Source organism: Gavialis gangeticus, unplaced genomic scaffold (assembly GCF_001723915.1).
Source record: "Gavialis gangeticus isolate Ggan-Ray unplaced genomic scaffold, GavGan_comp1, whole genome shotgun sequence".
NCBI classification, from domain to species: domain Eukaryota; kingdom Metazoa; phylum Chordata; order Crocodylia; family Gavialidae; genus Gavialis; species Gavialis gangeticus.
The window spans coordinates 96392045-96404191 of record NW_017729025.1 but is presented as its reverse complement, the minus strand read 5'-3'; the positions used below and the strand labels follow the sequence as shown (position 1 = coordinate 96404191).

Sequence of the window (12147 nt, the reverse complement as noted above, 5' to 3'; positions counted from 1 at the left end):
TCATTAAAGATTTGTTTCTTGTGTTGGCAAACTTGCTTGTGCTCATGAGACTGTCTGCCACTCCATTTATTAGTGTTCTTAATTTGAGATGGAGTGCCAAATTATAATTTAGCTTATGTTTCTAGCATAAATTTATATAGTATAAGGTAGATTTGGAAAAGGATTAGTGAAATTGTTTTCTTTCTTCTTCGCTTCCTCTTTCCTCTCTCATTTTGCTTCTCTGTTCTTACAGGTGGGAATTCTGGTATGCTTAAATCTCCAGATTTTAACAACTGTCTGATCTGTTGGTGTTCCTTTTGTTTAAGCAGCAATTATAATATTCTCTTCTTTGTCTAGGGGAGACTGCTGCCTTTGCTGCCTAGCTGGGCTGGTCCCGTGGACCTCATGTCACGGGACTGGCCCAGCTGGGCAGCACAAGCAGCCCCAGGGCTGGCAGGACCTGACTGGACCCGGTATGCGGTCCCTGCATGCTGTGCCTGGTCCTGCTACCATGGGACTGGCCCGGTCAGGCAGCAGAGGGGCCCCAGGGCTGGCAGGACCCGGCTGGGCCCGGCACATGGTCCCTGTGTGCCATGCTGGGTCCTGCGACCATGGAACTGGCCCGGCTGGTGGCTGAGGGGCCCCAGGGCTGGCAGGACCCGGCTGGGCCTGGCACGCGGTCCCCACGCACCATGCTGAGTCCCGCCTCTGCTGCTCTGTAGCTGCGGGGAGGTGGCGCATGGCGGGACCTGGCACAGCCACATGTGGCTCGCTAGTCCAGCTTTGTACTGGAGTGGGTCACATGGCTCTGGGAGGTGTGGTTCCTGTGCACGCCTCCCAGAGCTGTGCAACCCGCTCTGGTTCAAAGCCAGACTAACGTGCTGCACCGGTCTGGCCCAGGTCCCTCCATGTGCTGCCAGCTTCCCTGCAGCTGCTGGCCACTCACCCCCTGCAGCCCTGGGGAGATCCCCCCCCACCACTCCCCAAATCCCCCCACATTCCCCTGCCACTTCTCACATCCACCCATAAACCCCCCCATCCCCATTCCCTTACTTACCTTGGACAGCGCCGGGGGCAGCAGAAACACCAAAGAGATGCTTTGGCCGAAACCAGAGCATCTCTTCTGGAAGACTGACTCCCGTGCTGGCTGCAGGCATGGTCTGGGACCGTGCCTTGCTCCGCTGTTCTGTGGAGCGTTTTTTGTTTGTTTGGGTTTTTTTGTTTTTTTGTTTTTTTTGATCCCTGAATATCCAGGGGATCTAATTTTCTCCCTGCGCTGCAGACTTGCAGTGCGGGGAACATTTTTTTTTTGTTCCCATGCATGCCTTTTGTCCTGGTTCGTAGGGGTTTGAGACTGGGTAAGAGGCATGTGTGCGCTCATCTGGATGTGCCCCTGATGTCCGTCAGTGTGGCTCAGGAGAGTTTGCTGTCTGGATAGACACCACTTAGAAAAGCAATATTTTTCTGACTTTTTTTATTTCTAGTACCCATAAAAGCAATGCATTCATTTGTACTAGAGCGGGGAGACTGTATACACTGACATACGCTACAAAGTGATTTAACTCTGTGTTGATATTATAGAGAAGAAGTGCACAGGGGAAACAAGAAAATTCTTCCATTTATTGAGAACCAATTGATATAGGTTATATTAGATAGCTGTTTACTATATAAAGAATAAAAAGGGAACTCAGTCCTCCTACCTATGCACAGGAGTAAACCTCTGAAACTGATTATATACCACCAGATTCCTATTACAATTTGTAATTTATCAGGCCTTCTAAGCACTCCTGCCAAGAGCCTCATCAGACATTTCTACATGCTCCATGAGCAGGAGCTTCATTTGTTATTAATAGCTGTCGATGTCCAGTGCTAGGGTCAGAACAATATATGTCAGGTTTAGCTCCAAGGGCAGTCTGATTCAGGGTGCTCTGGAAGATGCCTTCCTGATCTAATGATGAGTCCACTTAACGTAGATATTTCGCCAGTATTATCATAACTGAGAGAAAAGCTGAGCAAGACAGAGCAAAGGTCCTTCTAGTCATCGTCAGGGTACCAAGGCAAAAACTGTCAGTGCCAAACTGTCTCCTGGTCTGTCACTGCACTTACTTTTTAGGCTGGACCCTCTGGTTCAAGACAGATAAGTGATTTGTGATCTCCGCCTTTGTTCTTTGCACATGCCGCATAGTGTTTTGAAGGATGTTAGTTTTGGAAGGATCATGTTCATTTTAAGTTCAAGCCATTTTATCTAGCAGCAGGAAGAAGTTTATGGAGAAAATATTGATCCATGCATAGTTCAAATGGGCACTGCTAACAAAATCTACAGTCTGTAGCACACAGAGTAGATATAGACAACATACCTGGCAGAACTCCAGTTAATGTACTGGAAAGTAGTTTTTCTTTTCTTTTTTTTAAGTGCACGATTCTGTAGGAAAACTGTCACTGAAGGGTAAATTGCATGGCAGCAGACTGCATGTGACTGGGATGTTTTCTATGATGATGTATTCTTTTGTAAGTGCACAAACGGTATCAATAGAAGTCTGGATATTGTATAAAAACAGAGAGCTAATGTCCTTGATTCTGTGTAGTTGTCTTGTTTTTCCTGTGGTATTAACTCCTTGCAGATTGTGGAGAATTATGACTAAAACATGACTGGTGCAGATGGTTCAGGAGTTATATTTGGCAAGTTTCCAGACATTTTTGTTTGAAATTTAACTTTCTTTCTTATTTGCTGGTAAGTGTTTGGTAATTTTTTCCCCTCCAGTATTCTGGTATAGTAATTCTGTTGTAACTAATCCAGAATTAATTAACTTTGACTTAAGAAGCTTGTTATATGTTAGCACTATGGATTTTATCCATTAGTCTCTGGCCTAATGAGTCCAGCAAATCACTGAGGTGTGTTTTATATTCTTAGCAGTGCTAGTAGTGAGTAGTGATCCCTGAAATCTGATGGTTTTTAAAAAATAAAACTCTCCATTTTCCTTGACCTTTTTTGTTAACAACTTTTATGGTATGACTTGGGCTTAACGTAGAGCTTATATACCTACACTGCAGCATGCTTCCAACAGACAGCTGCCACCACAGGGCAGCTGCCAAAGCACATTTCCGCCCAAGTGGCTTCTGGCAGCTCTGCATGGTTTCTGCCAGAGGTTCCACTACAACAGCTGTTGTTGGGATGGTGTGCAGTACACCCCTATATGCACCTGTTATAAACTGCCATGGTTACCAGTGCAGACTTTATTATATCTACGTTAAGTTTGTGGCAGCACCCCATGGTTCAAAAGCCTGCTGCTGATTGCAGAGCAGGCATTGTTCTGCTACCACAGCAGAGCTCACAGTTTTGCAGATACAGTCATGGTTTTGAGAGTAGAATCTATATCATCTACCAGTAAAACTATGTTGGTGTTGTGTTCTTGAACTTACATGTCAAAGAGAACTACTGAAATGAGCCTCTTCTAATTTGTGGACTGTTGTTATTAGCTCAGATAGAAACCTATGGTGAACAAATTGTAATTTAGTATATTTTGACATTGGTGTGTCTTTATAACATCTCTATTAAAAAAAATCAGCTGGTTGTCAGTAAGAAATAAACATTCACATTTAATTAAAATAGATTTTTCCCAACTTTGGGCCAAATGCAATTAAGAATTTTGTGGTTTCAATAAATCTCTTCTGTTCTTGTTTCCTGTATTGATAGCAGAATTCACACTTGCATAGCTTATCTTTCAAGGCAGCATTGGTTGTTTTCAGTATCTGAACATAGATTAAGGTCTCAGTTCATGAAGGTAATTAGGTACATCCCTAACTTTTTGATTGTGAGTAGTCCTGTTGATTTAAGTGAAGTCAGTCAGTTTGGAGTCCTGTTGTGCGTCTGCTTCTAGGTATTGTACATATACAAATTATGAATCATGCCTTCATCATAACAGCTGTTCTTTCTCTTTCCTTTATCCAAGTGTCTTAAGTTCCTTTGTTTGTTGTTGTCCCTGTGATTCTCCTGAGCATAAATTACAGAGAGTTTGCATCCAAAGGGCTTTGACATCATTTATGATTATTCTAATAAATCAAAGCTGGTTCATAGGTAAATTAGAAAAGGCTACATTTATCAAAAGTACTGTTAACTACAAATAGCTGACACAGCTTTTCTGATTTAAAAATATGTGAAACTTACTAAAATCAAGGAAAATGTAGGTATCTTACTAAATGGGGAGGAGAATCTATTAATTAATGATGGGGAGAAGACTGGAGTATGTAATGCCTTTTTTACTTCAGCTTTCACAAGAAAAATCAACTGTCAAGTTGTTAAACAGATGTGGCCTGTTGAAGCAGATCAGCTGTGCTGGGGCACATCCCAGCACAGCTGATCCACTTCACTGGGCAAAATAGACTTTGCCTGTTGTCACAAACGGTCAGACCCCGGCTGCATCTGGGAGCAGCAGGGGCCCAATGCTGTGGAATAATGCTTGAGGCATGTCTCTGCAAGTGGGGAACCTGGGGTTCCCCCCATTAGTAGAGGCATGCCCTGAATCAGGATGCCCAAGGACCTAGTGGAAGTTCTGGGGCTTGTAGTGTTTTGTTCTTGAAGCCCTGGCAATGACTGCCCTGAGTATCTGGATTGGAGAACTGCCTGTATGCTCCCACCCCAGGGCAAACCAGTGTCAGTCACAAAAAAACAGTGCAAATTTATACTACTTGTCTCTTCCAAAATTTTTGGCATTTGTGGTATGATAAGGGATATGAACATCTGTTTGTTTGGCCTTTGTACCACCATAAAAATGATGGTGGCACAAAGGTCACATCTGTTTCCAGCCTCAGATGACAAGCAGATACAACAGCGAGGAGAAGAGGAAGAGAACTCCTGCAGGTCAGATGAAGTTCCAGAAGACTGGAAAAGGGCAAGAATAGTGTCCTCCTTTAGAAGAAGGAGAAATGAAGACTCAGGAAATTGCAGATTGATAAATGTCTCTCTGTATCAATATTAAACTAACCAATGGATCTATTTTATGTATCTAAATAGAACTGCTATGATTAAGTACTGGAACATTGCTTAGAGAGGTTTTGGAATCCTTGTCCTTGGAAGCTTAAGTTTAAGGTGGACAAAAATGTGTCTGCAATATTTAGAACAGGTTATTTCTGCCTTAAGGAAAGAATTGAACTAGCTGACCTCCTGTGGTCTCTCCCAATCCATTTTTCCTATCATTCTGTGATTTTATTTAGCTGAGTTTTTTTAACTGACTAGATTGCAAATTGATGGTATGTCTTTTAAAGTATCAGTATAATTGCATGAGAGGAGGGTGGGAAAAATTATGTTAAAAATTCCAAGAAGATATGAGTTTTCTCCCAAGCTAATGATGCTTGACAGATACTATAAAACACGTTTGGGGAGTTTTATTTGTTTTTTGTTTTGGTAAGTAGAACCTTCTGCATAGCATTACAAGTGTATGTAATCCATTGTATGGAACTTAAACATCTAGGCAATTGCCTGTCAAGAATGACAGAGAGGCGGGGGTGGAAACGGGTGGAGATGGAGCCCCACCCCCCCTTCCCCTTCTGTCTGGGCCCACTCCCACTTCCTTCCTGTTGCTTGGGGTCTGGGCCCGCCCCCCCTGCTCTGTCCCCTGTGTCCCCACCATCATGGCGGCAGGCTGCCTTCTGTCAGAACATTTCTTTGCGCTCTGATTGGCTGTTTGTCAGCCTGATTGGCTGTTTGTCAGAGTGTGAATAAATTGTTACAGACAGACTTAAGCTTTTATAATATTAGAATTTGTTCATTGCTTATTTCTAAACTGGTTTAATCTAATTTTTGAGCCTTACGTAGACTTCTAACACTTACCAATTTGAAGGTAGTTATCTAATTTTAAAATACTGTAGGAAAAGTATAACCCAGACTTGTATAGGAAATTTTGTACTCATGGAAGGCAGGGCAGGGCCTAGTGTATAAGACTGGAAAATAAAAATGACAAAATTGATTTAAAATGTAACAGTAATTTCCAGGCAGAATGTTTAATACAGCAGTAAGTTTTATAGACTCCTGTTATAATTCATTGGAGATAACAACATGTAATGACCAAGCAATCAGTGTAAATGCTCCTGATCTCACTCGAAAGCAAGATCCTGGAACATATTTTAAGGGTATAGATAGTTATGCATTACAATTAGCATGTGCTGATTCTAAAGAATGTTAGTTAGTGTTAGCACATGCTGTGAGCAGTCGCATGTTAAGAATTGTTCCTCTCTAATGTGCACTGCTTTGACCTGCCACTAGAGGGGTGGTGAACAGGGATGTGTCTAGGAGCTGTCAAGTATGCTCTGTGCTTGCTCAGCTCTCCAGATCTCTAGCTGCAACATAGCTGAGGTATTCCCTCTCTCCCCTGCACTTCTTGGATCTCCCCCACATTGTTCCGATTACCCCTCTCACCAACTGCCTCCACCCCCCTGTCCCTGATTGCCCTCCTTGCCCCCCACCATGCAGATCAGTCCAGAGCAGCAGCAGGTGATGCAGGGGGGTCTTCTCTTCTCTGGCTGCTTCAAGGCTCCCTGCAGCACACATTGATCCCCTATATTGGGACCATGCATCCCTGCAAGGTTCTGGCAGCTGCCTGTTCACCTGTAAGACCTGCCCCGCCCCGCCCCCAGCAACTGCCTGTGAGTTCCCTGTGAGGGAAAGGGGGGAAGAGGGTAGGGACCTGCTAAGCAGCTGTGGGGCCTGGCAGGGGTGGTGTGGGCCTGATATGGGCTCAGGGGGAGCTGCTGCACCTCTGTCTTGTCCACCTTCCATGGCTGCCTGGCAGCTCTCTGTCCACCCACTTTCTTCCTCCCCCTTTCTTCCCCTTGCTCTTCAAGGAGCAGCTGGGCAGCATGGGGGTGGCATGTGCTGCAGGGAGCCTGGAAGAAGGCAGGGAGAGGGAACCCCTCCCCTCCCTGCACTGTCGCTCACCCCAGCCCCAGCGCTGGCCAGATGAGGCCTACAGTGCGGCTCCAGCCCCAGCACCCGCTCCTCCCTGCCTCTGCCCTTGTCCCTTTCCCCAAAGGATGCTTCTGGGCAGTCATGGGACCCAGTGGAGGCAAGATTGAGCCTAGGGAGCCCAAACTGATCCTGTGGAGAGCCTCTGGGCCCACCCACCTGCCTCTTACAGCCTGCAGCTGATCAACAGCTCCCTACCCATCCATTCCCCACCACCCTGCCCCCTACTTCCCCTTTCCCATGTACCCCTCCACTTCTGCCCTCTCTTCCATGTTGCCCCCCAAACCCCACTTACTGCTTGGCTGTCCCTAGCTGTTAGTCCAGGGCTATTGATTTCTGGTGATAGCTAACCCATGCTGAAAGTGGTGTCTCCTGTGATGTTGGAAGACTGCAAATTGGTTGTTTCATTTTATCTCCCTGGAGCAGCCTGACAATAAGCTGGGTAACAGGGCTCAAAGATGATCATCCCCTAAAGTGGCTTAGCTTTATGATGCCTAGAGGGTACTTAGCACTTGTTAATAAGTGTTAACGTGGGGATGCTTGTGTTTTAAGTGACCTTAATATTGTTTAATTATAGTATTTAACCTCACCTTGAGATCCTACTTGTAGGAACTTCATTAGTGGGAGGAGGAAATTTTCTTTGCGGCTCTGCCTCCTTCCCTTTTTTTCCCTTTTTTCCTCAAGGGCAGCACAGGGGCAGTGTGCACTGCAGGGAGCCTGGAAGTGAGTCAAAGAGAAATTCTCTGTGATGCAGTTCTGGCAAAAAACCTATCTAGCAGGGATAGTTTCAGCCAAGGAATTCTGGAGCACCAGTGCCTTAGAATGAGACCAGTTGGTGTGTCTTATACTGCCCCTAGAACAGGGGTGTTCAACTGGGTTTTGACCATGTCTCATCTGTCTTGTGTTCCATCCACTGGTAACTCTCACCCATAAAGAACAAATTAAATGCATCGCTCTCAAATAGTTCAAGTTTATCAAAGCTGTAAAAAATTGGGGTATTAGAATGGGAAGTCATGAGCCACTTTAACTGTGGACACCACTCCATTCTCTGGTGTTTGTAGAGAAGACAAAATAAGGATTGCAAGTATCTTAATATTTTCCATTTCCTTGCTGTCCTTTGACCAAGGGTTTGAATAACCATGACTTCAAAACAGTGCTATACTATGACTATAGGATTTTGCCAAACCAGCTTCCTACCACTTGCTTGTCTGCCTCTGTCTCTTCTCCTTGGATGGGTTTCCTCTCCTGACTGAAAACAGTTTTTCAACCAAAAAAAAAAAAAAAAACCCTCTGCTATGTCGTTGTGAATATTTTGGATATTTTAATTTCCTTCCTGCTGGTTGGGCTTCCCCCTTTCCAGCATCAATACCATGTTGCCACTCCTTTCTGACAGCTAGAATTGCTCATACTCTGCCCTTCTTTGGGCTCTAAAACACAGTTTTCCACTCAGTACTGATAAGTTACTATTTCATATCTGACAATTCCTAAAAAGACAGAATACGTTGTTTCTAAGCTAAATTTGTTACTTTATTGTAAAGTTGGAGTGATGTAGCTGCCACGATCCAGGAAATATGTGAGGGGCAAGGATTTTTGTGGGTAATATATTTTATTGACCCAATTGCATGGTTAGGATAAACTTAGGCAAGTTTTCTAATGCAATCCAGTATTCTTTAGGTCTGAGTAAAATGCAGGCACAGCAATGACTAAAAACAGTCTTCCAGGCCGTGAAATTCCTTTTTGGGTCATGGCTATTCTTTGGAGTAGCAAGCAAATGGGAAAGGATAGTTTGATTAGTGGAAGATCAAGACCTTTGAAAAGGGAAGAAGGTTGTTATCATCCATGGTGTGAAGAAAGATTATCAGGAATTAGGTACATTATAGTGAACTACGAAGTTAGTGTTCAGTCCTTGGACTTGGTGTCCGTCCAGCTTATGAATTTTTGTTCCCAGGTTCCCCTTTTGAAGGCATTTTGTAGATTTCCCTTGATCCAAGAGGATAGTAAGGTTAGAAAGTAAGTGGTGGTTTTGTGACATGTATGTTCTGCTACATCTGTTTCTGTGTCTCTGCCCTTATTTTTTTTCTCATAATCATTCATTAGAGTGCATAGGTTTAGCCCAGTTTCACCCACATAGTTTCCCTGAGGGCTTTTGGTGCATTGGCTGAGAAGTATCATATTTTGGGATAGACATGTGAAGACCTGAAGAAGACTCCAGACCTGAAAAAGAACGTAGTACATTCAAAAGCTTATCTAAATCTATCCCAAACATGCAGTTGGTTTCATAAAATATCACCTACAAAAATCCTTGCCTCTCTCATAACTTTATTGTAGGTTTTTATTCAATATTTATACAATATTAATAAAACTACCTCAATATAATATAACCTTTTTCAGGATTATAGTTAACTCAGCAAAGTATCTGTCACATAAGACTTATAGTGCTACATTATATAAAGACAGTAAGCTTTGTTTTGATCACCATGTAATGTTACATTGTCAGAGAAGCTATTTTAGATATTACCTACAGATTTTCTCTCTCCCCGGGTGGATGGAATTCATATCTATCATGGAACCAATGTTTTTTGGCTTCTTGGAAAAATGCACATCTTCAGCACAAAATGGAAACATTCTGTACAGTGGGCTTAAAAGTTTTCCTACTCCATATCTATAGGAATGGATGAGTAAAAAATATGGTAGAGGGCACAAAATCAAAGAGTGTGGGCTGCATTCTGGATACCTTTTTGTGGTGCACAGAGGAAATACAGAGAGGTAGACTCCACTGAAGCTGAGTTGTACCAACAGTCCAGTTAGTTTAGTGTTTGGTGCATGCGCACACATTCTCTGCAGAACTTTGGCAGAGGTGATACCTTTTATTAGACCAACTAAATAGCTGCAGTTATTTTAGTTGCAAACTTTCAGGCTCACATGCCCTTCCTTAGGCAAAGGAGAAAGCACATATTGTAATATTTCTCCCAGGTCAAAAGGAAAATTCATACTGCACAGGAGAAAAAAATGTCATAGTTTCCCCTGGGTGGAAAATTTCCTTTTATGCAAGTTAGCCTCAGATAAAAAGTTCAAGCAGTCTGTTTACCTCCAACTTGTCTGATGGTAAGCTGGGTGTGGACTTTTTTCTTTTTTCTTCGTTCTTGGTAAGATATTTTCTGTTATACAGGAGAGATTCAGATGGAATGAATCTCCTAGTTAAAGTAGTTCTGCAGTGTGGAGCCTGTTTTTCAGGTGTGCATTTGCAGCTCAAACAATGAGCTGGCTGGAGAATAGGTGTCGGATTTTTGCTTCTTTTTCATAGAAATTATGAAATTTCCATTTCAGAGTGACTAATTCTGATATCTTGCATGTTGCAAGCATAAAGGTTTTAGTTGTGTTGGTCTACAGGCAAAAAAAATGCACACATTCTCTGTTAACGTAATTGCATATTCTGCCCACTCAATGTACATTTAAGTAGATCAGTGTAACTGTAAGCTGAAATTCCGTTTCATTTTTCTTTATGGCTTTATCTAACCCTCTAATTTAGTAGTATTAAGGTAGCTTTCCAATGTTGCTTGCCTTTTTTAGGTCGATAATGACAGATTTGTACTACCTCAGTCAAACAGATGGAGCAGGTGAATGGCGAGAAAAAGAGGCCAAAGATCTAACAGACCTTGTACAGAGGAGAATAACATACCTTCAGGTAAGTAGGATACAGAAAAAACATTTAAATTAAGGGCAAGATGTATTTTGACAAAGGAATATTTTAGCCCACTAAAATATACCAGGGCAATAAAAACAGTAATGTGATAATTTGAGTGGAAATATAGGTACAAATGATGCATACAGTAATTTGAGAAGACAAATTGCAAATATATTGCATAGTATGTGAAAGTAAGTATTTTCACACAAGAAAGTATAATAAGAGAAAAGGTTTAACTATTTTTAATTGTAAGCATACAATAATTGTAAGCATACAATAATGGCTCGAGTAGAGCCAAGGAGGTGATCCTCCCCCTCTACGCGACACTGGTCAGGCCACAGCTGGAGTATTGTGTCCAGTTCTGTGCACCCCATTTCAAGAGGGATGTGGACAACATGGAGAGGGTCCAGAGGAGGGCCACCCGCATGATCCGGGGACAACAGGGCAGACCCTACAGTGAGAGACTGCGGGACCTGAACCTATTCAGCCTCCACAAGAGAAGGCTGAGGGGGGACCTGGTGACCGTCTATAAACTCACTAGGGGGGACCAGAAGGGTTTGGGGGAGACGCTGTTTCCCCTAGCGCCCGCTGGCATAACAAGGAGTAATGGGCACAAGTTGATGGAGAGGAGGTATAGATTGGACATCCGCAAAAACTACTTCACAGTTAGGGCGGCTAGGAGCTGGAACCAACTTCCAAGGGAAGTGGTGCTGGCCCCTACCCTGGGGGTCTTTAAGAAGAGGCTGGATGCCTACCTGGCTGGACTCATTTGAGTCCTGTTTTTGTTTTGGGGTTTTGTTGTTCTCCCGCCCTGGCGGGGGGTCGGGCTAGAAGATCTACTAGGTCCCTTCCGACCCTAAATCTATGAAACTATGAATAAAGCAATCTCTTCATACGTATTTTTGTTCTTTTGCTAGATCCATGATTACTATAACGTTGAACTATAACTGCCTTTCCATTCAGTCTCTGTATGCTAACCAAAAGCTAAACAGCAGCTTCCCTTTTTGATATATTACAACAGTGTGTTTTCAATCATTTTGAAACTGAAATGTACAAATAAACATCAAGTGATATCCATTAAAACTAAAACTAATTTGGTCATTTCTTTCATACAGTTGTTCATCACTAGATGTCCAGAAAGAGGGACAATATTTGCCATAAAGCAAATAATTATCCATTATCAATTAGACTCTCATTCACTGAACTATAAATAGTGGATGTGAAGAACCATCAACCTAATTTAAAATTGTAATAACCTGTCTCCAAGGTTATTTAATTTCCACATATTTCATTTTTTTCTTACTGGTTCCAGATCCTAGCCACCCTGACAGTGAAGTAGCACCTCCTAAAAGGTCATTTTCCTAGCTCATCATGTCAAACACAGTACCTTCTTTGCATCCCTCCAGCAGTCTTACTTTTCCACTAAATCAGATGCAAACTACTGGTCTTCATTTTTACGCCTCACTCCCTAGTTATGCTGATGCCTGTAACTCCTCTGGTACAGGGAGCAACCTAGCATAAAGGA

General features: G+C 43.0%; 1 protein-coding gene across 3 annotated transcripts in view; it reads left to right on the top strand.

Annotated features, from left to right (window-relative positions):
* FUT8 (fucosyltransferase 8) overlaps window positions 1–12147 on the top strand; it is a 353615-nt gene that overhangs the window by 238183 nt on the left and 103285 nt on the right. For all 3 annotated transcript variants that reach the window (XM_019519217.1, XM_019519216.1, XM_019519218.1), the window contains one exon: window positions 10508–10622. In XM_019519217.1, coding sequence (XP_019374762.1) covers window positions 10508–10622 — 115 coding nt within the window. The remainder of the gene's footprint in view (window positions 1–10507; window positions 10623–12147) is intronic.